Source organism: Terrapene carolina, unplaced genomic scaffold (genome assembly GCF_002925995.2).
Source record: "Terrapene carolina triunguis isolate 2854851 unplaced genomic scaffold, T_m_triunguis-2.0 Scaffold96, whole genome shotgun sequence".
NCBI lineage: Eukaryota > Metazoa > Chordata > Testudines > Emydidae > Terrapene > Terrapene triunguis.
The window spans coordinates 28,456,406-28,484,165 of NW_020664447.1; the positions used below are offsets into that span (position 1 = coordinate 28,456,406).

General features: G+C 45.2%; 1 protein-coding gene across 2 annotated transcripts in view; it reads left to right on the forward strand.

Annotated features, from left to right (window-relative positions):
- Nucleotides 1–27,760, forward strand: part of TSPAN18 (tetraspanin 18) — a 181,136-nt gene that overhangs the window by 141,541 nt on the left and 11,835 nt on the right. For both annotated transcript variants that reach the window (XM_026651236.2, XM_026651235.2), the window contains exons 4-6: nucleotides 6,662–6,753; nucleotides 7,500–7,694; nucleotides 13,536–13,610. In XM_026651236.2, coding sequence (XP_026507021.1) covers nucleotides 6,691–6,753; nucleotides 7,500–7,694; nucleotides 13,536–13,610 — 333 coding nt within the window. In that variant the 5' untranslated portion in view covers nucleotides 6,662–6,690. The remainder of the gene's footprint in view (nucleotides 1–6,661; nucleotides 6,754–7,499; nucleotides 7,695–13,535; nucleotides 13,611–27,760) is intronic.

Sequence of the window (27,760 nt, forward strand, 5' to 3'; positions counted from 1 at the left end):
AAGACACCATTGTGCTGCACAAGCATACATGAAGGCAGAGGGCATACATGCTCCTTACAATCTAAGGAGACGAGTGACATGTGAAGAGTGGAGGACAGAGGAACTGATTTGTAGTTGCATAGATACATTTGTAGTTTTTAAACTGAGTACAAATATGTAAAATAGGTGTGAATTCTCCCCACGCACACCTTAAGCCATCAGTAATAGGCTAATTTTTATCGGAGTCAGAGCAGATGAGAGTCTTGCGGAAGAGTTTAAAAGGGGAGGGAAGGGTGGCCTTATGGAACAGTTCAGGGAGGGTATTCATGCTTGAGGAAAGTACAGAGATGTCTTCACAAGATGGGTGCACAAGGTACGGGACAGTGTGATAAGAGATGAATAGAGAAGCAGGGAGAAACCAAGTTCCGAAGGACCTTAAGATGAGTGTGCATGCTTGAATTTATTTGAAGTAGTGAAACAGAGGGCGCCAGTAGAGGGATTAATGAGGGGAATGATCTACTAAATGATCTGTGCACGTGTGTTTTGAATGGACTCACAGGGACGATGTGGAAGTTACAGTAATCAAGGCTGAAGATGATGAAGACCTGAATAAGAATTTTGACGGGTTGGCAGATCTTAGAGATGTTGTGGAGGAAGAAGCAGCGGGAAGATTTGGATGTGGCCTGGATCTGCAGGGCAAGAGAGAGCGCGAGTTCGAAGCTGAACACCAGGCTACAGACTTGAGTGATAGGAAGGACTGTGACAGTGAATGGGAGTGTGGAAGGAGATTTTCAGAGGAAGAGATAGGGGCTGACTTTTGGTCATGTTGAAGTTTAAGGTAGTGGTGAGACATGCAAGAAGAGATGTGAGACAGAGGGACATGTGGAGCTGGAGGGAGGGAGATGGAACAAATTTCAGTATTTCAAATGCAGTGCATTTTTGCCTAAGGTAGTTATAACACCTGGGGCACGTTTCCTGGCTAGTCTGCTTCTTTGTGAGCTTTACCACCACATTGTAAGATACAGTTCCTAGAGGGGGAGACAGGAAAAAAAAGTAGCAAGCACATAAAAGTAAAACACTTTGAAACCATGAAACTACATTTTGAATAAAGGCAAAAGTGTCATGTAAATGGGAGAGTTGGAGTTTGGGCAAATTAAGGAAAGTGTCTCTTATACATTGACTTTTGGAGATCTGTCTGTTGCTTAATTAGAGGATCATGTAATATGAACCCCTCTCCCAACCCGCAGAACTGAACCTTTTGTATATTTAGGAAACTAAGACATTTCTATGGGTTATAATAAAACATGGGGCCAGATTCTGACTGCATTGGTGTAAATTTGGAATAATTCAAAATGCATTGTGTATGATTAAAAAATTAATGACTTTCAGTGAGTCAAATTACTGACGGTAGTTCTAATATCCATGATTTTTATCATAGAAACCTATAATCAATTATCTTCCACTAAAAACCTTCAGCTTCAGTCAATATACAGTAGTTGTCATCAAAAAGTCAGCAGTTACCACATGGAGTAATTAGAAATCCCCCAGTTACTTAAGTACAGAGCAGTACTGCAGATACCACTGCGTTGTAACAGTGGGTAAGTGCAGAGGCTCAGTGGTGTGCTCTCTGGTGACACAAACCAGTTGTAAACACATCTTACCTGTCTGGATAAACCAGGATTATGGTTGATTTACATTGCTGGAGCATTCCAAGCAGACAAACACCCTGGGGGTCTTAATGGTGAGCTCTTTTCAGATTGGTGTCTGTAACAGAGATTTGAAAGGGCTCTGTAAGTTAGAGTTTGAGGCTCTCTGCAACTGCAGGTTGTAGAACTGCAACCTGAACCCAACACTGATCCTTTCTCAGTGGGGTGATGGTGTTTGAAGGATTTGCATTGATCTCAAATGACAGACAGATGGTGGCTCTGATATATTCTGTTCATGGCTTCACCAGCAGAGACCTTGCACTGTTGCCGCCGATTCGTATGTGTTTGAACATGATGAGTTGAAGGATTTTTTGAATTTTTAAAGTCACACTCTGTGTGTTCCCCATCTCGCAGCAGTGCCAAGTTGGCCCTCTTGGTTTTGTTGTTTTGCTTTGTCTGTAAAGCCAGGTGGTACTGAGTACTTGCAGAGGTGAGTTCAGAGCCCAGACTTGGCACCAGCTCTGAGGGTGTTGGCTGCCTTAGTCAAACTAGAAAATATCCACCTGTCAGAGCTCAGTCACTAAACATGTTTGCTGCCGTAGGCAACCGCCTGTTCTGACTTCATGTGACAGCTGGCCCTGGCAGTCATGTTTTCAAGTCTTGAATACTCATTAGATACGGAGTCTGGCTGCCCTACTCAGCAAAAAAATGCTATTGCATGCAGAATGGGCATAAATATATTAGGAGAAAGGTATGGAATTGTCAGTTTAGGTTTAAAAGAAGAATAGGCTAGATCCTTGGCTGTAATAAATCAGCAGACCTCTGAAGAATTCACTTCTCGGGCAGTAGGTAAATATAGATGGGGAAAGTGAGACAGGGAGGTGGCGTGGCTTACGCAAGTCTATTCAACATGTCAATATTAGAACTGTCATTAGACTCACGAGTTCCTGGTTCCAGTCCTGTGCTTAGACCACTAGGCCATGCTTCTGATGATGTCTGTGCTGTGACAGAGATGCTTGTAAAGTAGAGTGGCTGTGGCTATAATACAGCGAGGTTTGATTTCCCCCTTATCTCTTTTTCTTCTGGAGTCGTCATAATTTAGAGGGCATGGGTAGGTGTTGAACTTGCAAGGTATTAAAGGGTTCCCTGGTAATTTTCAGGGCCTGCATGATGTGGTGATGTTTCTTCATAACTTGTGTCACAGCATCATGACTTTGTGCTGTGATGTGTACTTCAGTGTGCCATTCAGTCTGGGGGCTGCTGAAGCACCAATGTCCTGTGGCAGGATGGCAAATCTATCTAATCTATCTCTCTTGTGGCCCTCAGCACCATAACATCGGAGTTTCAAGAGAATTGAAAGCTTACCTTCCTTCCTAATGAACCTAAGAATTCCCCTACTCCCTTCCCTCCTACACTGCCCAAGAATACCTCTTCCCATGATATCCAGAGTCAGGGCTCTAACCCCCCTGGGAATCTTAAACCTCACCCTTGCAACCTTAGATGACCCACATGGACCCATCATTATCCCTGCCCCTCCCCTCCCACACACACACACTTGCTCTAGGGATTAAGCCATTATTGTGCTAAGTGGTAAAACGTCTCCATGGTCCTGAGGGGAGCATCATTGATCTTAATAACTGGGTAGATGTTCACATCTCTGGGCAAAGATTGGTACAGTACTTTCAGTTTTCCCATCAGTGTGGAATTGGATAGATACTCCTCTGTCAATGTCATGATATGCATCCATAAGGATAGCCAGAAAAGAGATGGAAAAGTTTGGGAGCCAGCGTGCAACCTTCTTTGGTGCCATTGGTGACTGGAAAGGGGTCCGATATCTCACCATTTTCCACCACTCTGGCCATCATCCTATCATGGAAGGACCGAATGGCAGAAATGACATTTTTGCAGAGCATCCAAAGATGAACAAAAGAGTCGATGGTCCCTCACAGTTCGCTAAGTCAATGAACCCCATGTTGAAGTTTTGCTACCTAGGGAATATGTGGTCACAGAATGCTACAACTGATGAGATTACCCATTACACAGCTAAGGCCCAGGTCTGCGTTTGGAATGCTGTCACGCCTATGGAATGATAGGGGTGTTAAAATAAGCACTAAGCTAAATGTCTATCAGGCACTCATGCTCACAACACTTTTGTGTGGTTGTGAGACATGGACAACATGTTGCCACCACATTAGGAAACTTGATCAGTTCCATATGCACTGTCTTTGGTTTGTTTGCAGGGTCAAATGGTAGAACAAGATTGGCAATATCTAAATCCTTAATTGTTGTCGGATGTCTGGCATTCAAAGCATGCTCATAAAAGCTCAGCTACGTTGGTCTGGCATCTCATTCCTATGGCTGACTCAAGAATACCTAAGGCCATGTTTCCTGGTCAGCTAAAGTAAGGCACCCGGTCTCATGGTAGCCAGTACAAATGATATAAAGACACACTGAAGTCAAACTCGAAAACTTCTCAGGCTGACACCAGCAACTGAGAAGCAACAGCCCATGACAGAGCAAAGTGGCATCAGGTCTCCATTAACTGCTTTGAAGCAAGGTCCATTAACACCTTATGGATAGCACAATGCAAGGAATACAACAGCCTGCAATGGACACAGGCAATCTTGTCTGTCCCACATGTAACTGTGTTCGCAGTTCTTGCGCTGGTCTGACCTTGCACATACATGCTCACCTACAGCAGCTGCTGAATCCTTGTACAGTGACATTGATGTGAGACTCCATCAGTCATTGTTGAGTGGAAGAATCACTTTCCATAGCAGTCAGTAAATCAATCTTTTAAGCCCCTGATTTTCAGGGCCACCACAGCTTCTGTGTGTTGCTCAAGCAACACAAAGAGGCTATAAAGCTAACTGAACTGGTCTCCTGAAGATTCTCTCAGTGTAGGAGAAATCCCAGGGTGGTACAGGGCCACATGCCACTCCCTGCATAACAGGAATCCAGGGAGAAAGGAATTGTGCATGTGCCGTAGCACCTTTGCTTTTTCAGACGTGTGTGTGTGTGTGTGTGTGTGTGTGTGTGTGTGTGTATACATACATACGTGTGAGTGTACACTGCAGAAGTCCCTGTTCTTCTACAAAGACAGGAAGGGACTAATTTAATTTTTTAAGTAGTCAGATGCTGTGCAGCAAACAAAAACACTGTGTGAACTCTGTTGTTTACCTGAGGCAGCCCCTTGCTGGGAGAGCAGCCTGTCAAGGGCTTCTCTGAGCAGCTTTGCTAAAGCAAATCAGTTACCATGGTCACGGAGGGAAGGACCATGGTGCGGCAATACAGCAGCTTCAAGTTCTGAGGATTAGTAAAAACAACAAGGGAGCGAAAGGACAGGATTTATCGCTGGGTCTGTGAAAATTGTTCCTCAAAACCTTGGATAATGTGTGTTGTGGGGGTACCAACAGGTTCAATTCAAATATAGTAGGTAATTGGAGGCCGGTTTTTTAGGAGCAGAGAAGGGTAAAGAATCTATAGGCTCCATTCCAGTTAGGAGTGTACTTCAGGGAGCCAAGTAAAACTGTGCACCCATGTGTTTGCACACATGTGCATGCACTTCCATGAGCTGTAGCAACTGTAATGTTTTTGGCCTTAATAGGAGCTTTATTATTATTATTATTTGCCTGTGCCATTGGGGTGCTGGGTGATGTACCCACCTACGTGGAGACACAATCATCTTGTCACACTGTAAGCCACTGGTCCCCAAACTGTGGGGCATGCTCCCCTGTGAGAAACATTCAGGGGACACGATAGGGCCAGCCCCCAGGGGCTGGGGGAGCAGGAAGGGAGCGCCACTCAGCCTTGCTCTGCTCCCTGCTCTGGCCCAGCTGCAGCTTGGGCCTCAGCCATGGCCCTGCTCCCAGCCCTGACCATGGGCTGCACTCCCAGCCCAGGTTCCGACCATGGCCCCCCTCCTCACCACGGCTCCCGACCACGGTTCCCGGAGGGTGGGGGTGGGGGCAGACAGGTTCCATTACGGATTTGGGGACCACTTCTGAAAGCTCTTTGGGGCAGGGGTTGTCTTCCTCTGTATTCTAACAGCAACCGCTACAAGGGAGTCCTCGGCCTGCTGCAGTGTAAATGCTAAATAATAATAAATTACTGCCCAAGGAGCTTGCAATTTACTTCACACATGGAGGTGCACAACCAGTTCAGCTGTGTTTGTATTTTCCTTTACGAACAAATCCTGCCACATCTGTGTCCATGGGCTCTGCCTGCGACAGAAGTGTGCAGGACAGCGTGTGGGGCACCAGGACTTCAGTGGAACTATGGCAATTTACACTAACAGAGAATGAGGCCCTCTGCCCCCAGCCTGAATAAATAGGCTGTAGGAAGGAATCCGTGGATGCCAGACCAGTTACTGCTGATCTGTGAATCCTGCAGGCTGATCCTCATAGTCATGGATCTAAGATCCCCACTCCCACTTCTCCTTTAGCTTCTAAAATCTGCCAGGAACATTTCTTCATCTCTGTTCCCTTTCCTCTGAAGAATAATCCTATACAGATGGAGCTTCATGGGATACAGGCATTGCAAACCCTTTGAGTGGGCACCGCACTCCCTGTGCTCCACTTCCATATGGTTGTGTGGAGTCAACGGCGCTATGCAATTTATGCCTGCGGAGGATATGGCTGAGGATTTGCTGATTAGTTTAGGATTCTTAGGCCATGTAGTCAGATGTGCACAGTGCCCCACGTATTGGTAGGGAGTTTGGCAGGACAAAGGGCTGAAGGTTCATTTGCACAAGGATTATTTTTGTTGCTCTGCTTTATGAGCAAGGGATTGTTTCGATCTGTTGCAATCTTCACCTTCCCTCCCCCATTCCAACCCCCATACTCTGGGGAGAATATACCGGATATTAGCAGTGTTCATTACCTCCTATTAGCCTGTATCATGGTACCTTGTTCAGGTAAGAAATGAGCCCTTCTGTGTAATGAACTGCATAGGGCCTTGGGGAAATAGAAGGGGAAACTGGCTTATGTCACTCAGGTAACAGGAGTACGTGCTAAGGAAGCGTTGTTGTTTTGCAGGAATAATTGGATCGAGTAGCCTGGAGACCATGGAGGGGGATTGTCTGAGCTGCATGAAGTACCTGATGTTTGTTTTCAATTTCTTCATATTTGTAAGTGTTCTGGAAATCTCTACCCCTGCATGCTCTCTCTTCCACCGTGCCACATCACTAAGTTTCTGTCAGTCTCTAGCTCCCTGGTGTTCCCTTTAGATGAGCTGACAGGACCTGCTGTGCTTTGGAAAAGTTGCCATGATGCAGAAGATCTCTTCAGCTTTGTATTAACCCTGACTGAAAAGTGTACAGCTCCATGTTCAGCTAGCCAGTGCAGAGTTTGACTCAGCTGGCAGTGAGCCCACGGAGAGGATACTACTGCTAGCAGCTAACAAGACCGATGTTTGTAGCGCCTAAGGAATAAGGTTCTAGTCCAGGCTGGTGTAATCACTGGCTGTTTCTTCCCATGTAGGGGAAACACAATAGCTGTTGTGGGAAGGATTCCTTTCCCTCCCCCACTGGAACCCTCCCCTGTAAATCTAGGGAGTCAGGCTCTGCACGGAGATGAGGACTTGGCCTTGTGACTTTAGGCAGGGAATATACAGCTGGTGCAGGTGACATGGTAAGTTTTAAGAAACAAAGACACTGCTTGCTGTATGTGTTCCCAGTAATGGGAAAACGAGGGGAAAGAGCTGTGGAGACTGCACCGTTCGTAAGCGGAGTCACATGCTTTTCAGAGAACGTTGGCTGTGGAGCAAGAGCACTTGAAGGGAACTTCTTTGGACAAAATCTGCTGAAGAATCCAGTCTGTCATCAGATTATTAACTCTCTCCTCTTTTCCTCTCCTGCTCTCTCCCCCATGGTAGCTGGGAGGGGCCTGCCTGCTGGGCGTTGGGATCTGGGTCATTGTGGATCCTACAGGATTTCGAGAGATTGTGGCTGCCAATCCTCTGCTCTTCACGGGGGCATACATCATGCTGGCCATGGGAGCAATGCTCTTCCTGCTGGGCTTTCTCGGCTGCTGTGGTGCTGTCCGTGAGAACAAATGCCTCCTGCTTTTCGTAAGTGTCCCAGTGTGTCCTCTGTTATTCTAGTGTCCTCGGAGAGCATGGGCTATGGTGTTTTGTTGGGGAGAGTGATTATGTGATACTGGATCAATGTGACCATGTCTCATCGCAGCCTTTCTTCTGTTACATAGTTAGTAGTGTTTAAAGCACTTTAATACAGTCAGAAATGCAGACAACTCGATTCTCCCCTGCACCCAATCTCTGTGTGGGCTCAGTGGAGATGGGGGCATGACTCTCTGTTGCCCAACTCTGGCATAAGTTAAAGGTGCAGAGGCCAGTTTTAATTTATGCCACTGACACACAGTCCCTCAAGAACCTTATGCTAGTTGCGAATCGGGTATAGTGGAGTCTCTCTCTACCACACCCCTCTCCTTCCTTGCAACACCCTCTTCCTTCCTTTCCCCAGAAGGGAAGTACAGGAGATAGGGAGATGCCTCTGCCACTTTGTGCCAGCAAAGATTTTCCCTGTACACTGGGGAAATTCTCCCATGGCAATCTCCTGCTGTTTAAGTTCACTAAATGCCACGTGACAAAATCCCAAATCTTCCAAGTGGAGGAAGAAGTCTTGGCACTGCTATCACAAAAGGAAATAAGCAAAATTAGCCATGTTCTAAATGAATAAAAACTATGTCTGGGGTTTGTCAGACCTGCAGGGGCACTGAGTTCCAAAGAGCAGGGCCCCCAGCTGAGAAAGCAGTTCTACCTGTTCCAGTGCATTCCGCTCCAGGGATTATCAGCAAGAGCATCCCTGCCAATCTTAATTGCTGTGATAGGATGTGAGGTAAAAGGCAGGCTCTCTAATAAACAGGTCCCACACTTTAAAGATTGTCCCCAACACCTTAAACTGCACCCGGCAGCAAACAGGGAGCTTGGACTGGAGTTTTGTGCTTGTAGCATCAGGCCCAACTGAGAGGGCATGTCATTTTACACGTGTGTATTAAGGACATATGCCTGTTTATCCTGAATGCAGGCTGCATTCAGGGATGCACATTCATATTGTACCAAAGCTGTGGCCACTGAGCACTTTTAACTCCTCTGTCCACTATGGTCTCTCAGAACTTCATGGCAGCAGAAGGGGAAGAAGGCTAATCTTCCCACGTCTACCACTTGAGCTAGAGGAGAATCTCCTTCAGCTTTCTACAGTAATAGGGCCCATCAGACACAGCTGAGGAGTTTTGATTCCTTCTAGCAGAAGGCCATAATATGTGTACACCCTCGTATGAGCCAAATCATTACAACACATACTCATGCACATCAAACCACGGATTGCTCCCGCCCATTCTCTTCTGATGTAGAACAGGAACATTTTCCTTACTCTGTTCATAGGAATCATTAAGCAGCCCTTACCAGTATTTTACAAGCCATATGAGTAGACATCAGGGCAAGTAATGAACTTGTGAGTAGATTGCCTACTGGGCCATTTCAAATAAAGAGAACGTGCAGGGTAGAGTATCTATAATAGAGTCCTATCAGTTGATATAAACCTCCCAGCTGAGATCTGCTTGGTGGACTTTCCATTGCATCTCTAGATAGGTGGTTGAACCAATATACATCCTTCTCCACTTCTTAGAAGTCCCAGATTTAAAAGCTTCATTGAGCAATTTTCCCTTAAATGACAGGGTTAAACCTTAAAATCTGTGTGAGCATCATGCACTGTTTATAAACTCTTAACCACTAAAATAACCATTTTTGACTTCTGCCGCAAGAACTGATCCTGCAGGGTTTCCTGCCATTATCTCTTACTGGAAAACATTCCCAGTTACGTGATTGAACACAGAGCTCTGTTGTTTTGTTTCTTGTTTTTATCAAGTACAACCTTCTGTTTCTCCCTCGGAGTTTGTTGATTGTTTTTAAATCTTGATTTTTTAGTGTGTTTTGTAATCATATCTTACTTACAGAGCCTTGCAAAAGCACCAACAGCTGCTGCCCCATAGCACAATTTTACCAGAACATGAACATTAAACTGGCGGAAGGAGAAGCTGGCAGTATCCCTGGAGATCTGACAGACTCCACTGAGCTAAATTCTCCTTTCCTTTCCTACCCCTCCCCTTCCCAAATTCCTCCTTCGATAATAGCACATGCTTCCCTTCTGGGAGTCAACTGGTTTGATCCTTCCCTCGCTCATCCTAGAGAAGACGAGGAATAAATCCATTGAAGTCAATGGTGCAATGCCAGTATGAACTTGATGTAATGGAGTGGAGAATCAGGCCCCATAACTATGAGACTAATTGAAATTCAATCCTTATGAGAGTTAGAACTTCAGTCACGTGAGGCGAGATCTTGGACCATTTTTTGGTATGTGAATGGTGCAATCTCTTTTTAATTTAGGACTATCCAGGCTGATGTCAGTGGAGTTACACCAAGCCTGAATATTGTCCCTAGTGTTCTGGTTATATTGCAGTGCAGGCAATTTCATGGTTATTACTTTTCTGCTTCTCAAAGATAGTTCTAAGCCCGCCTGCTTTATTTATTTACTTTTATTATTATTTTATTTTACACCGGGAATCTGAGAAATAGATGGGGTGGAAGTAACATAGGGCTATGAGGCAGGGATAGTTAAGTGTAACCATCTCGTGAGGAATAGCATGCTCCCTTGTTCAAGGCAATCCAGGATGTTTTGGTAGCAAAGTCAAACTGCTGTTTAAGAGGGTGTGGTGACGTTCCATATGTCCCATTCCCTATTATCCCAAGTCCACTAGCAATAAAATACCTGTTTAAGTGGGTGTGGTGAGGTCCATATGGTATCAGATACAGTCCAGCATGTATTTTGTTACAGACCACACCAGATGAACTTGGAAAGTTTGAAAGTGTGGGAACCAAGAGTCTGGAGGGAGTTAGGCTTTAGTTGATGGAAATGCAAATAATCTGTAAATTTATCCCTATGAGGCTGGAATATCCATGCAGGAGTTGAGGAGAGGTGTGGTTCCCAAGGCAGTAGGATCAGGGGAAGGTGCTTGATAAAATCAAGTCCATGTACAAGTTGTTCAAAAATTGATGAGTCAGAGCTGCCTGAGAGAGATTTCACACTGATACATAATGCATGTCTGAAGCTTTTAGCTCAAATGTACACACGAGGCAAGAGGGTCACAGAGACAAGGGCGAGTAAGGGAGATGCTCCTGCAGACAGGTTCTAGATTCTGGCCCTTGTGTTTGCAGAGCCTTTTGTTTTTCTAGGTGCTGTTCTATTTTGGTGCAAAACCTCACTGTTGTATTCAACCTGTTGCAGCAAGCACCAGGCTGCCAAGTGCTTCCAGCCACCTGAGGCTATCCCAGCATTGGACACACAAAGCAGCACACTCAGGCCTTCTGCACATTAGAGACAAACTAACCTGTGGAATGTCCTAGAGCTCTCTTAGCTACTGCTGACCAAACTGCTCAGAGAGAATGTTTGTCTTACACAAACATATGAACACAATTTTTTTTTTTTTTTTGCTTGTGAATAACATTTCCCCATTGGTCCAAATTCAGCCCTGGCATAAGTGGTGCAACTTCTGTTGACTTCAGCTGGGTGGATTTTAGCCAAATGTGGGTATGTATACATGCATAATTTCTAAGGAAGGGCAGAATGACATATCATCAGTCCCTCTTTCTCTCTGCTCCTGCCCCCAGCCCCTGAAATTGTCACCCTGAGGTTTGTGTCCTTTGAGAGAGAATTGCTGAAGTTCTAGTGGAGCTAAAATGTCAACTGGCAGTTGAGATGCAGTGATAAGAAATTGAAAAATGCCGATAAGTCAAAATCAAAAGTGTTTATGGAAACATATGACTTTAGTTGGGAAGATTACTCAGGTGGAATTTCTGGTCAAAACAAGATAGAGAGACTCACTCCAGAATAACCAATAAGCAAGCTGGCTTGGATGCTCATCTGGGATGTAAATCATGCAGAGCCGGGATTTGAACCCGAGTATCCCACTGGGCTATTGGTTGTTCTGGGGTGAGTGGAGTGGCTGTTCTCTCATAGTTTTCACCCAAAAATATTTTTAAAACTCTCCTTTTTGTTCTGGTGGGAACAAAAATAAAATTCAAAACCTCAGGTTTTTTTTTTTGCAAAATAGAATTCTTGTTTTCTTGCTCTAATAATCACTATTGACATTTTTACAGTGAATATGGGAAGTCCAAGAGGTTTGCGCTGTTCAAGGGCAAGCCAGTTTGGGGATGATAAATGATGCATTACGATTGCTTAGATAATCTGTGAGCAGCTGCAACCATTGCTATGCTGGCCCTGTATTAGTGTTTGGGTGAAAGTGTATCTGCCAGTAATCAATAAATGAATATGTAATTAATCCAACAACCTTGCTAATCACTGATCACCTTAGACTCACCTAAAAAGCATTGGGAGATCCTTTGATAGATGGTGCTGTAGATTTGCATAGTATCTTTCATTCTAATCACTACCTCTCTGCTCTCCTCTTGTGAAGCTAAAAATAGAAGCAATTTGTGAATGGGCGGAGTGAGCCATTTAGCAGTCTCTGCCAATGAGAACAGATTATAGTTCAATGGGCCAGTGGGTCAACTAACAGGAATTATTAGATTTAAAGCCCTGTTCTGTTATCTGACCCCAGGAGCTGTTTCTTTTGCTTCCCATTCAGGGGTAGGAAAGGAGATTGGAAGGGGCAGTGGATACAGCCCTCCAACACGAAAAATTATCTACAGCTTTAATAATTGACACCAGAAAAATTATCCTGTTCATTCCAAGGAGGGAGTTTGAATTCTTTTTCTATTGCTGAAAACTGTTGCTAAATCAAAGGCAATATGTTCCAGACATCATTCATAACGCACTATCTAGGGATCAGAAAAATCCTTCTGGCCCCATCCAACTTACTGGTATTTAAAAAAAGTCCTCACTGCTATCCTTCCACAGAAACAATTCCAGGTGTATCTTGAATTCATTTCTAGTTCTTGCTTAAGCCACCTGCATCAGTAACTTGTTCCATATGTTTATTATCCCCTGGGTCATGCAGTCCTGCCTGTGTCCCCTATTTACTCCTCATTTCCACATATCAGGCCAATCCTAAGTCATTACTGAGTTCTCACTCCAGTATTGAGAACATCTTGAGGTTCTTAAATCTTGAAGGAATTACATTTTTACTCCCTTTAAGGATGCGGCCATGTAAAGGGGCCATATTGTAATGAGAATCATGCCTTCATGTCTTTGAATCCTGATCTCCTTCACTGTCATGGTTGTGTTTGTGAGTTAGGGCTGTGGGATTTAACTGGGATAGCTACCCATAGTGCAATGCTCCGGAAGTCGACGCTAGCCTCGTTACTGTGGACGCGGTCCGCCGACTAGAGCACTTAGAGCATTTTATGTGGGGACACACACAATCGGCTGTATACAACCGATTTCTATAAAACCGGCTTCTATTAATTCAACCTAATTTCGTAGTGTAGACATACCCTAATTTAGGACTGGCCTATCTAGAGCATTTATACCACTTTACATCAATTTAGAAACCAATGTCGTTAAAGTGGTTCAACCCCTTAGTGTGGAAATAGTTCTAGCACTACAAAGATGCTCATATCAGTCTATATACGTACCCCTACATTTACAGGAATAAGCTGTACCATGTAAACACCTTTATACTGGTATAACTTCATCTGCACTAGGGAGTTGTACTGCTTTAATTATATCAGTTCCTAAACCAATACAGTTGCTGTGGTACAAATTCTGTGTGTAGACCAGCCCTAGGCTGTCCCTAGTTTATACCCTTTCACTGACTCTCAAAAAAAAGCTTCATTCTCCATTTTCTCTATTGCTATGGTGATTCTGAAAACTTTTGTTCTTACTGTTTGTGGCATATACCTAATGGCTGTCTGCCTCTTTTCTTTTTCTTCCAGTTCTTCATGTTTATTTTGTTAATCTTCCTGGCAGAGCTCTCAGCTGCAATCCTGGCTTTTATCTTCAGAGAAAATGTAAGTACTATGTTGTGGACATGATGGAAGCACTCTGAGCCGCCTGCAGGGTTTTGCCCAAGTGGAGCTCGCTTTAGTTGGTGGTTTGTGTGTCTGCTGAGCAAGTGTTTGTTTAGAATATCATCCAACCAGCCTCGTTATTACCCTCGGTGTGAAGAATTTCCAGCCAGCCAGTGAATATAAACTAACCTAACTTGTGCCAGTTAGGTGGTTTATATACACAGGAGAGATGCTGTGAGATACACAGGAGAACTGCTGAATTTTTCAGAGTCCAGATTCATGTGCAGGCACATCACTGTATCAGGAGTTCATTTTGAGCTTGGGCATCAAAGTTTGGATTTCACTTCAGTGTTGTACACTTACTACTGAGCTGAGAGGTGACATTTTTCCAGACGCTACCTGAGGGAGCAAATAGAGCCCACAGAGTTGTTAGTCATCTCTTCTCTTCCCTGTTGTCACTATCTTGGACTCCATATTCATGGGGCAAGAGCCCACAGAAACACAAACTGAAAAGTGTGGGTGAAGCATATGTGGAGAATTTGGAGTGGGTGGGAGTGTAGTTGAGTGTGGGAGCCCATCAAACTGCATTGTCATTAGCCATCCTAGAAGAATGACGCTATTTTAATATTTGTACCATATATTGTTGTTTTAATTGTGCGGTGCACCTAGCATGGCAGGTGGGCCCTATGGAATCCAAGTAAACAAATCCCAAATAGAACGAAGTCTGACCATCAGTTCTAAGAACTGCTGCTGCAGTATCTACTTCATTGGGGGTGGGGCTGCCTTCCTTGTGTGCTCGAATGTGTAATCCATGACTTGAAAGGAGGCATATTATCTAGCTCTCCTGATCAGAAAGGCAAAGCACCAAGTTGGGGATGGCCTCCAAGGAGTGTTGTGAGAATCGGTTAGATAATGCAATTTCATTTCTTTGAAAATGTCAAGTCCTATATAAATGTTTCAGTGGTGTTTATAAAAGAAGACAGGGAGCCTAGGGTGTATGTAAGGGGACTTGAAATCTAGAAGGTAATCGGATACCATGGTGATCACAGTGGTATAGTATGTGCATGGAGGAATTTGGATTAATTGAAAACCCAAAATCCCCTCTCTAGGCTTATGACGGGGTGGGACTCGCCACTCTAGCGCTTTCTGCTGGCTGTCATGGGAATTAGATCTGCTCGCCAGGGCGCCCTCCTCTGCTAGTGCCGTGCCGCTGTCGCTTTCGTTCCAGGACCCGCGCTACTCCCAGGACTGCGGCATCCTCTTCCGGGACACTGCCCTCCAGCTGTGCCACACTCTGTGTTCTCCCCTTCTGGGAGACCTGTAATCTCCATCCAGCCACTATCTCAGTGGCAATTACAGTCCTTTGTCCCAGGGCCACTTCCCATGTGGCTCCAGCACCCTTTTCTGCCCTTATCTCAGGGCCTCAGGCCCTAGCAGCCCGCCAGGTGCTCTCTCTGGCTCCCCTGGTCCCTGCTTGTAGCACTGATTTGTCCCAGATGCTGAGGCTCCTTCCTCCTGCTAGGAGCCTGGTCTTCTCTCCTCAAGCTCTAGTCAGCTACTGAACTCTGCTCTGCCCTGCAGCCCTTCTTATATGAGCCTGCCAGGCCACGATTGGCTACTCCTCTCAGCCCCTTTCTAATTGGCTGCCTCCAGCGCAGCCTCCCTAAGGCTACTTTTAACCCCTTTTCTGCCAGAGAGGGGCAGCCGCTCCATCACTAGGCTTCATATTGTGAATATTCCTTGTGAAAAAGGAAGTCTAGTTTATCCAGAGAGCCAGTTGCTCATCCCTGTAGAAAGAAGAGCTTTACAGTGAAGTTATGTTAAAGTTAAAATATCTTTATTTTCTGGTATATCATGAGCTAATATGTATATTGAACACACCCTTCCAGACTCTCTGTCCACACTGTTAACCTCTTGGGGCTTTTCTGACGCTCAACTTGTCCCCCTCAGGCCCATTCATAATGCTGCTGGAGAGATCATCTTTTTGGCCCATTATTCTGCTCAGGTCAACCCTGCTTTAAGTCCCTCCACTGGCTCCCCTTCTCCACCACACCCCATACACATTTATGGTCCTTAGTTCTGAAGCCTGGTCTACAATACAAAGTTAGTTCGATGTAAGTTGTTTTGCATCAACCTATTTGTGCTTGTGTCTACATTCAAATTTGTCTCCAGCTGACATATGCGCCCCTTTACATTGATGCAATAACACCACCTCCACGAACCAAGTGGAGCCAGGGTTGACCCACTGAGGTTGATGCATGGTGAGTGTAGGCACTGTGTGTGACCTATCTCAACCCTAACAGTCCTGCAGCAGCTGGCCCACAATTCTGGTCACAATTGTGACCTCCACTGCCCAGGGATGACAGAGACTAGAAGCTGCCTGCCCCCCGCAAAAACTACCCATTTTGAAATGCCCTTTCCTGATTTGCCCACCTTGGCGAGCACACCCAACAGCTCTCCATTGTTGTGTGCAACTGCCCAACTGAAGGTGCCTACTTCATGCTCCAGACACTCTCCTGCCTGGAGTAGACAGGAGGTATCGGATCTCCTGGGCCTGTGAAGAGAAGAGGCTGTACAGGCACAGCTATGGACCCAGTTGTAGAAACGTGGACATCTACAAAAAGATTGCACAGGGGATGTCAGCAACAGTGCTGTGTGAAAGTGAAGGAACAGGCATATCATAAGGCCAGAGAGGCCAACAATTGATCTGGAGCTGAGCTGCAGATCTGCTTCTTTTACAACAAGCTGCATGCCATACTTGGTGGAGACCCCACCAGCACCCTGCAGACCACCATGGATACCTCAATAGAGCCCGAGACACAGAACCGTGTCATGAACAGCGAGGAGGAGGAGGGGGACATGTGGCAGGGGGCCGAGGGGTCCAGCTATGCTGCGAGTCAGGATCTTTTTGAGACTCCTCAACAGTCTAGCCAGTCCTGCCAGCCAAGCACAGAGCAGCCTGATCCAGGGGAAGGAACCTCTGTTAAGTGTTTGCATACATTTTTCCTTACAATGGTTAAATGTAAAGATGACACTTGGCCCAACCCCAAGTTAGCAGGACACACACATTGACTTGTCATTGTTTTACTCATACGAGAAGAGGTAGCTGTACAACGAACAGGTAGGTAGAGTTATGATCTGCTTTTCATTCCCCTGTAGAGCTACATGGGGGCACCATGCAGAACCGTTTGTTTATGTACAGAGGGATGTCCCTTGTATCCTCCTGGGAGATCTTGATGAAACTTTCATGGAGGTACTCTGCAATGCTCTTCTGAAGGTTTCTAGGGATGGCAGCCTTATTCCTTTTTCTGTAGTAAGACACTTCACCATGCCACATTGCTATGACTTTGGCAGGCACCATTGCATACACAGGCTAGCAGCATACAGGCCCAGGCGGCTTCGGGATGCCAGCAACAGCTGTGCTCTCTTTGCCCATGTTACCTTCCAGGAGTGAGATATCATCTAAAATTACCATGCCTGTGGAAAATAGTGCCAGTATTCAGTGCTATTGCCCTATACTCGTACCCACTGTAATAAAGGCTGACATTTTATTGTTTCATGCAATCGAACAATTTCCTCCTCATTTCCCTCCCACGCCCTTCACCCCTGGTGGACCATACTCACTATGGCTGGGACTGGAGAGCAGTGCTGTGCAGAGGCAATCCAAAGCTGAACTGTCAATAGGCATGTGTAATGGGGTGGACTAGGTCCAGAGGTGCCCAGAGGCCCCCAGCTGGAGGACTGAGGGTCCTACCACACCCCATCCCAGAATGGGAGTAGAGAAGGTCCAGAGGGGAGGGGATAGCTCAGTGGTTTGAGCATTGGCCTGCTAAACCCAGGGTTGTGAGTTCAATGCTTGAGGGGGCCACCTAGGGATCTGCGGCAAAATCAGTACTTGGTCCTGCTAGTGAAGGCAGGGGGCTGGACTCGATGACCTTTCGAGGTCCCTTCCAGTTCTATGAGATAGGTATATCTCCATATATAAAAAGAAGACTTCCAGGCTGCCTAGAGTGGCTGCGAGGGATGCAGCCAATTGGAGAGAGACTACAGGGACCAGCCAATCAGGGCCCAGCAGGGCCATATAAAAGGAGCTGCAGTACTAGAGGAAGTTACTGTCTGGAGCTGCAGGAGTGAAGACTGAGTTCCTGGCTGGCTGAAGGAATGGCAGGACCATGGACAGATCAGTTGCTGGCAGGGACCAGGGAAAGCAAAAGGGAGCTCCTGGCTGGAGCTGAGGAAAAGACGTCAGCCCTATGGTATGATGCTGGGGCCATGGGGAAGTTACCTGTAGCAGCATAGTGACTAGTTAAAGGGGATGCAGAGGCCCGTGGCTGCTATTCATAGTGTCCCTGGGCTGGGACCCAGAGTAGTGAGCAGGACTGGGTCCCCTCCCAGCCACTAGGGAAGTGGCTTAAGCTCTGAGGAATGGAGTTGAGAAGGTCCAGAGAAAGGGCTGCATACTGAATTATGAAACACTCCCAGAAGGGGATCAGGTGGTTTAGTGGCCCAGCTGGAGAGCTGGGGTCAGTGAAAGGCCCAGAGTGGATGAAGACAGTGTCTCCAGGAAGGAAGCCCTGCAGTTATGGCCCTATACCAGGTCCAGGACAATTTAAAGATTGAGCCCGGGAGGGCTACAGAGATACCAACAGAGGGGTACTGGGATAGGCCCCAGTTGGATTGTATGCCCTGGAAGGGGTCTTGTTTTGTTTCACATACAGACTGTGTGAGAGAGACTTTGGGCGGGGGGCTGAGTCATTGAAAACCCACCTGAGAAACCACCAACAGGGGTCATCGCAGACTCAGAGAGTGCAGGCTCACGCACCTGGCCAGCGGGCACTCGCAAGAGGTGGGTGCCATCCCGTTACAGCATGTCTAATTTAAAACCCTTATGGGAATAAGGGAAGGGAACTCCATAAATTATCTTCCATTTTCCATTGTGACTGTAAATACAATTATACATCTGTCTGTGTAGCTGCTGCCATTGAGGTGCTCCCTCCATACCCACAGAATGCCTGACCCTGATGAGGAGGAGAAAGAAGAGGACTAGGGAGGGTATGTTCAGCAAGATCCTGCAAGGCAGTGCTGCATTGGACTGTGAACAAGAGGGCCTGCAGGGTGAATATTGCAGACAGTATGGAGAAGGAAAGAGCAGACAGGAGAGAGAATCCCAGCAGGAGAGGGAGCTGCACAGGACATAATGAGGCTTCTTAGGCAGCAAACACAGATGCTGCAGGCTCTCATTGACTTATAGGTCTAGCAGTCATGTGTTTGTCTCCCTTTGCCATGACTGGAGAACTCCATTTTAGCACCTCTCTATATCCCGCAACATTCCACATGGCAATAGGGGCTGCATCCCTACCCCTGCCACTCCAAGCTGGGGGACAGTAAGGGCAACCACAGCTTCACATACACTGACCTGTGAGAGCCTGTGAGAGGTTGGTGTATGTGTAGCCAAAATGGACTGAAATGGCCAGGAATGTTTTCTACCTTTCTAATTGTAAAGTTCTGTTCCATTCATTTATTTTTTAGAGTTTGTATTGTACTTGTTTTTCAATTGCACATGATTGTTGCACTGTTTTTGGTACACAATACATTTCTATTTTATTTTGATCTTACGTTCTTATGAATACATTCATCTTTATTACTTCACAACATATCCTGCAGAATGCCTAGTGCTACTCAAAGCACCCAGAACTTGTAATTGTACAGGACCACGGAACTCATAAGTTCAGTGAAAAGCACAGTGTAGTAATTATAAATGTACAGCAAGTACTGCATAACTCATAGGTACATTAAAAGCCTGTTGTATTCATAAATGTACACCAAGCGTTACACAATCCTTAACAGCTGCCAAAACTTCAGGGCCAGGTAGGGCACAGTCCACCACACCACATTACTGTGGTTGATCGTTAAAGTGCTCTTGCAAGGCTTCCCTCTGCTGCATAGTTCCACGCTGAGATCTTCTACTCACCTTTGTATCTGGCTCTTCAAACTCAGCAGACAGCTGTTCCACCTCCACCCCAGCAGCAATTCCCCCCCCCCCCTTTTACCTACAGATACTGTGTAGGGAACAACCACTGGGATATTTTTCTCACTGAGATTGAATCTTAAGAGTATCCAACACCAGTGTCTCTTTAATCTACCAGAAGCACATTTAGCTGTCATTCTGCACCCTGCTGAGTGGGTAGTTGAACCTTTCCTTAGTGCTGTCCAGGTGACCAGTGTATGGCTTCACGAGCCTGGAAAGCAAGGGGTAGGCTGGTGGAATTTCAGCATCTCAAAATGGCAATCCACCAGTCATGGAAGAATATCCCTGCTTGCAGCTTTCCAAGCAGTCCTGTGTTCTTGAAGATGCAAACATCTTGCACTTCCCCTGACCAGCCCACACTGATATCGGTGAAATGTTCCTGGTGATCAACCAATACTTGCATAACCATAGAAAAGTAGCCCTTTCTACTGATGTACTCTGTGGCAAGCTGGGCTGGTGCCAAAATACAGACGGGTGTGCCGTCTATAACCCTGCCACGCTTCAGGAACCTAATTGCTTCAAATCCATACACTATGTCCTGCACATTGGCCAAGAGTCACATGCATAGCAGGAGACGATTAATGGCCCTAAACACTTGCATGACAACGGTCGTCACTGTGGCTTTTCCAATTCCAAAATGATTTCCCGCTGACCGGTAGCAACCAGGCATTGCAAGTTTCCACAGTGTGATCACCACTCGCTTCTCCACTGTCCGTGCAGCTCTCATTCTGGTGTCCATGCACTAGTGTGCTAGGGTGAGCTTGGCACATCGATCTAGGAATGTGGCCTGTTGTATATGAAAGTTCTGCGGCCGCTGCTCGTCATCCAAACCTGTATTATGATGCAATCCCACCAGTCAGTGGTCATTTCTCAGACCCAGCAGCTGTGCTCCACCATCTGCAGCCGTTCCGTGAACTCCACCAACATCCTTGAATTGTTTTTTTGCTATGTCCGCAACAGTCTGTCCTCAGAAAAATAGCTGTGCCCCTATTGCTGAGGTTCTTCCTGCAGCTCTGCAAATCCTGGAGGATTGTTCATCCTGTGTGTGTACCATTCATGACACTAGTGCTGAGCTGTGTGAGCTTCTTGCTTCTGTCAGAGATGGTGGACAGTGAGGAGTGCCACGCAGGTTTGTGGAATCTTAAAAAAGGTGTGAAAATTATGAGATATGAATGACATTATGGGACTGAGAAAGTTGCGTTGATGGGACCTTGACCCCTCGCATCCAGTGACCGCTGCACAACTCATTTCTGCCCTACCGTGCATTGCCTAAATTTCTCAAAAGACAGTGCATGATAGGATGGTAGGTGGCACACTGGGATGCCTACCTGTGATGCACCATGCTGTGCATCAATACAAGCACTCCTGATGAGCATATGCAGCGCCAACACAAGGAGCTGAGTGTGCACACACACAAGTGATATACTAACTGCGGCAGCTTTATGCCTACATACCTTACATCGACCCATTTGTAGTGTAGACATAGCCTAAGGCTCGTCACAACTTAGTCTCTCCCTAGTTGTCTGTGGTGCTTCTGTTGCATTGCCCCCTGCCTACGTGTGATTGTAGTCTCCTTTACCCATTTGTCTCTCCAAGAGCCTTTGCATTTTCTTTCTTGTCTCCCCTGTGAACTAGTCCATAAAGGCAAAATCCTGTACCCCTTCAAGTCCCTCTTCAGATCAAGACTCACTGTGATGACCACGAGAAGCTGCCAACGAATAGTGAATAGCAGGCGGCCACTGGTGACTTCTTGTATTTATCTTATTTATTTGGCCTGTGCAGACTCATGTTGCTGTTTGGTTCCTCATCTTCCTTCCCATTTCCCTTCCAATTGTTTGTTACAACTATTTATTGTGTCTCGTCTGAGACTGTAAGCCCGTTGGGGCCAGGGACCTTCTTTCACTCTGTCAATGCAGCGCCTGTCATAGTGAGGCCCACTCCTGACTGGGGCCTCTGTGCACTACTGCAATGGACGTGTTAATAAAAATAATGTGTACATTTGTCTCAGCTCATATACAGAGTGTAGCAGAAACACATGGGTGAGCAAGTGTAGAAGGACTTTGTAATGAGGCAGATTTGATTTACTCCAGACAGGCTACATTGTTATTCGTATAACAGTTTTATAAATCAAAGAGAGAGGAAATAGTTGGAAAGCTGATAGCAAAACAATACTATATTTGTACAGTAGAATGGTCTGTGGGAATAGAGGGGAAGACCTTTTTTTTTGGTTATAAGCGGGTGGTCTTTGTATGCTTGCTTCACAATTAAGCAGTAGGGAAAGAAGTGCTTTGTAAACAGTGGGGTCGCTCCATTCCGAATGAGAGTGAGACTGTGCCTTAGTGGGAATAGTTGCAGCTCTGTAAATAGAGGTTACAGCCTGGGGGGTCTAGGATGGTCTGGTCAGTACAGCTCTTGCGTTAAGAGTTCTTGAGAGGATTCATTCAGGAAAGCACAAGAAGTGGGCCTCACACATAGAAGTGCTGCCCTCCCACACACACACTGCTCTGCAGTTTCAGGTATTGCGACACCAGGTTTATCTTTCTAGGGGACAGAAAACTAAACATTCATGAATAGGCTCTTGGGGCAGGAGGAGACAGCTTGCGGTGACTGACTACACCCAGTTCTGGAACAGAGGCTAGATAAACATATGGGCCTGATGCTCCTTTCACTTACACCAGTGTAATTCCATTACGTCAGTGGAGCTTTAATCCCAATTTACAGGGGGTTAGTGAGAGAAGAATCAGGCCCAGTGGGGGTCTGATTCAGCTGTCCTCATTCAGGAAAAGCTCCCACTGACCTCAGCGTGAGTTCCATGACTGCAGGAGCAGATTCTTAGCGCTGTTCTCCCTGGCTGTGCATATGTAATTTATTATTGTCAGTGGGAGTCACTGGGTGAGCAGCCCCCTACTGTGGCTTGTTAGCATGTCTGTATTCCTCTAGGGCTCAATCTGGCCAGGTACCAGTGCTCTCAGCCCCCAGTGAAGCCATCGGAAGTTGAGGATACTCACTACCTTGCAAGCTCAGCTGGTTATTTCAGAAAGCGTTGGCTTTGAATTGGGTTATTGTGTTAAAATCTGTCTATGAAGTAACAAGAACCAGATGAAACCCCCATCAAAATGGCCAGCTGAGGCATGAAAAATCTTTTAGAAAATCTATAGTTTCTAGAGGTGGACATCTCCTACTGCAGGCAAGTTAGTAGTTTAGGAACAAGAAGTTGTGAAGAACTTTAGAGATTCTACCCATTGCCCATTCACAGACACTGAGTCACAGAAGACAGCTGTACATGTGTTAAACTCAGCTTGCACGAGTTTGTTCCCTCCTCACGCTTCTTTTCAACAAAGCCTATTTTTCTGCTGTACTTTTTTAAACAGCCCCACCTTGTGTATGCTGTGGTTTGGGAATTATTTGTGATTCATTTTGCTATTGTCTGTGGCAGTGGTTCTCAACCAGGAGTACATATACTCCTGGGGGTACGCAGAGGTCTTCCATGGGGTACATCTACTCAACTAGATACTTGCCTAGTTTCACAGCAGGCTACATAGAAAACACTAGCAAAGTCAGTACAAACTAAAATTTCATACAGACAATCACTTGTTTATACTGCTCTATACAGTGAAATGTAAGTATAATATTTATATTCCAATCATTTTATTTTATAATTATATGGTAAAAATGAAAAAGAAATGAGCAATTTTTCAGTACTAGTGGCTGTGACACTTTTGTATTTTTATGTCTGATTTTGTAAGAAAATAGTCTATAAGTGAGGTGAAACTTGGGGGTACGCAAGACAAATCAGACTCCTGAGAGGGGTACAATAGTCTGAGAGGTTGAGAACCAATGGTCTATGGGTTAGCCCAAGGCTGGGTGGCTTGACAACCTGCCTGCCAGAGGGACAAGGCTTGATCTCTGTTTGAATCTATGTCTGGAGTAAGTAAGTATTTGAGCCATTTTTATAAGATGGTGCTCGGACACCTTTTCTCTCCTCTAGTACTGAAGCATGTACAAATGATGGGACAACCCATACATGGTAGCAGAGATGTAGGAGTGAAGGTCAATGTTGTTAAAATAACTGATTTCAGAGACAAGTGGTTAAAATGTTATCCTGAGAAGCAGCAATGTGGTTACTTTCCACACTGCAATGTGGAATGCAGATGCAAGCAAGTGGCTTTTCTTGGAAACTCCTTCAGTTGTCCGATGCTGTTGTAGTCAGCATACTTCTCTGTATGAACACAGTCTCTAGGTGCATCCAGTGACACAGAAGTAATGGATAGACTCCAACTGCTCACTTTCCAGACAGGGTGCAATACAACTTTATCTTGTATAGCATCTTGCCTGCAAACTAGCTCCCAGAACACTCGACTGAGTTAAATAATACAGTTATAGTGTTAAATAGTTAATAGCAGAGGGAGGAAAAGAAATGAAGAATCAAAGACAAGGGAGGAAAGAGTTGTTTTCTGCTGAGATTTGAAATGAGATGAAGAGTCAATGAGATGGGGAGAAAGGAGGGGAGCGTTCCAGATAGCAGGAGTGGCAGAGACGCCTCTCACCTCACCAGCAATGAGAACTGTGTGAACTGGACAGAGAATGAACTGGGGCTAAAGGAGGGGAGAGGATAGAGAGACACATGGTCTGTGAGACAAGAAGGGGGCTTTGAAGTGGACGCTGAAATGCATGGCAATCAGTAATGAGATTTGTTGCCCTCACCTGTTCCAGGTAGCCTCAAAGTTTCCTCGGGGGGGGGGGGGGGGCAGAGGTGGGTAGGAGGTTTGTGAAGATACAGCACTCTGTTTCATCTGGATGCTGGTTATGTCACTCCGTATGATGATCAGTTCCTTCTATGAACAATAAATCGAGAGAGAAACACAGCCCAAACCAAAGGTGACTTGTCTTGGGCATAAGACCTGCTCCTTCTGTTCCCCTCCGAGGCTTTGGTGGAACACTGATGGAATCCTTGATTTTTTTTTTTTAAAGACAGGGTTTAGTGTGTTGTGGGTAACAGCTCCACATGGAGCTTCTTTCATTCTCTGCAAGGTGTGTTTGTGTTTAGCAATAATATATTAGCACCCTTATTAGAGAGTCAGCAAATTCCCTCGTTGGGCAAAAAGGCAGTGCACTGGGGCAGTGTGGGCTAGTGGATAAGGCACTAGACTGGGAGTCAGGATTCCTAGGTTCTATTCCCTGGCCTGCCACTGTCCTGCTGTTTGACCTTGGGCAAGACACTTCAGCTCTTGATGCCTCAGCTCCCTCCAATTGAAAAATGATGCTTACCTTCCTGTGTAAAGCACCTTGAGATCCATGAATGAAAAGCACTATGTAAGAGAGAAATGTTGTTGTTAGGGCCTTTGTTCCCATCTGAATAGCTCATGGTATCATACTCCAATGTACAAAAAACTCATTGGCTCCTTTATTAGCCTCAGACAAAGGGGGAAATGAATATGGGGTTGGGAATATCTTGCTGCATTTATCCTGTTTATTATTTTTTTATGTATTTATTTAAAGAAGAAAGTAGCTCATGCAATCCCATATTTAACATTTATCTGAACTTCAGATGTTTGAGACAAACTGCAGTTTAACAGCCACAAAGGGGAATTAGTTATTTTTCTGGAAAACATGCCCCTGTTCTAGCTTTGGGCTTTGTTTTAGGCCAAGCCTCATAAAAATCACACACAAACTCTGAACAATTTCCTCTGGGATCACTCCTGTCAAAATAAAGGTTTCACTTTATATTCAAATGACTCTTTTGTTTCAGACCTAGCCAAAAGCAGCCAGTTGGGATTATTACCAACTGTAATATTAGTTTCAAAGTCTGCACTTAAGAAACAGACACGCCTCCATAAAAAGCCTGTGCTGCTGTCTCCATAGGATAAGCGCCTGGGTGGGTAAATTATGCAGAAGGGAAGGCAAGCAGAATGCTGAGCATATGTTTTTGCACCTTCTAACTCATCAATTCCCAATGTGCTGGTTTCTCAAGGGAAAATCCATATCCTGTGTCATTGGTGGCATTCAGATTTTCGAAAGCACATAAGTGTCTTAGCCTAAGTCCAGGGGTGGGATTCACAAGGGGGACTTAGATGCTGCAATGTTGAGACTTCTCTCAATTTTTCCTGTTGAAGCTGTTCAAGTAGTGCAAATAATTACATAGTAATTGAAGCAGGGGGACTGGAAGCTGGTCCTCACACCTCTTAGATGAAGCCCTAACAACTGGGCTGCAGAATCATTCTTTATCTGAATATTGGTTTATCCACAGAGGAGCAGCTTCAACAGGAGAGACTGAGACCTGCACCAGAGTACCCTGTCGCCCAGTGGTTAGGGGGGCACTCTTAGGAATGGGGGAGACCCAAGTTTAAATCCCTGCTCCACATCAGGCAGAGGGAATGGGGAGTTAAACCTGAGCTTCCCACATCCTGGGTGCATGCGCTAACCACAGGACTAAAGTGTATTGGGGGGTGATACCACCACTTCCTCCTCCTCCTGGTTATTTGGTGAGGGGTTAGCTCTGCTGACAGCATGCCTACCAGATCAAGCACTACAGGAGAGACAGGCAGGGGAACATCTAGTTGGTGAATTGTGCTGGAGTTTAGGCATAAGTTAGGCTCCAAGCTGCTGGGTGGTGTCAGGACTGACTGGGCACAGCCCAGCTGCCAAAACTTAGGCACCTTGGAATTTTAATGGCAGACATTTAGATGCCTATAGAGTTAGGCAGCAGCAGAGCAGGGTTTTTGTGAATGACAGTGGCACCTCAGTGTTGGACTTTGGTGCCTAAAGTGGCAATTAGGCAGCAAAGTCCCCCTCGGAATCCCATCTTGTGGAGCCCACAGTTCAAAGAAAGTCAATGGGACTCTTAAGTTTTAGAAAATGTTACTCAGAGTCAAGTTATATTTTGGTTCATAATTTAGATTTTTAAAACTGGCCTGTACAGAACCTGTCAGGGAACAAAAATAAAGGTGAAACTCTAGCCACACTGAAGACAATGGAAAAATTCCCACTGACTTCAGTGGGGTGAGAATTTCACTTAAAATTTCCATTAAGTTTTGTAATAAAGTTCCAGTGGAAACAATTGATTTTTAAAGAAATACACACACCCCTACAGTGTTTGGAACTCCCACATTGCATCACTTAGAACGTGAAAGCAAACTGACTTTTGCTATTTTTATTTATTATATTTACAATTGCTTGTTTCACATCCACAATGCATTTTGTGGGATAGAATAGTGCACAAAATAAAGTGGTCCCTTTCCCAAAGGGCTTACGGTCTTGGGCCCTGATCCTGTAGTATATGAGGCGGGGTCAGACAGCTGTACCTATGTGAGCCCTGTTGATATCAGTGGAGCTCTGGGCTGACAGATCTTGCCTGTGTGGATCACAATGCAGGATTGAGGTCTTAGAGAGAGAGCGAAGACAAGACTTAATGGTGCAAAAAGGATTCCTTAAAGTTTTTATTATGAAATGACAGCAGGACTATAAAACTGCCTCAGAGTTTTCAGTTTAACCGGACTGTTAAAACTTTATTTTTACTGTTCCTCAGAAAAGAGGTGATAACTAAACATAGGATTTGATTGTTTCAAGGTCTCTGTTGTTGTTGTTCTTTTTACAGATACTTTGAGGGAAATTATTATTATAATTTTTCTGTTTTACGATAAACAAAAATAAACCTGATTTCATTGATTTTCATTGCCCAAGCTGAAGGAAATTTAAAAAATAAACATAAATGGTGGAAATGCAAAGTGGATTTTTAAAATTCTTTCTTTCTGGATCATTGTTAGTACAATAGACAAAGAAATCCTTTTTCTAATATCAACTGTAAAAGTTGGCAGTGACCCTTTCCTTTTTATTACATGGATTTATATCCATCTTTGTTCACAGAAGGTACAATATTAGGGTGTCATTCTGATCTCATGCACACTGGAAAAAATCTGGAGTAATTCCACTGAAGTAAATGGAGATTATACTGGTGTAAATGAGAGGAGAATCATGTCTTTCAGAGATGAATTGTCTAAGGTCTGGTAGATTTAACTGCTATGTTTATGTGGCTTTTCAGATCGGTCTTAGTGTCCCTTTTAGTCCTTTGTTATATGAAGCTCTTTTAAATAGCTCCATATATAAAAAAAATTAAAAGAGAATG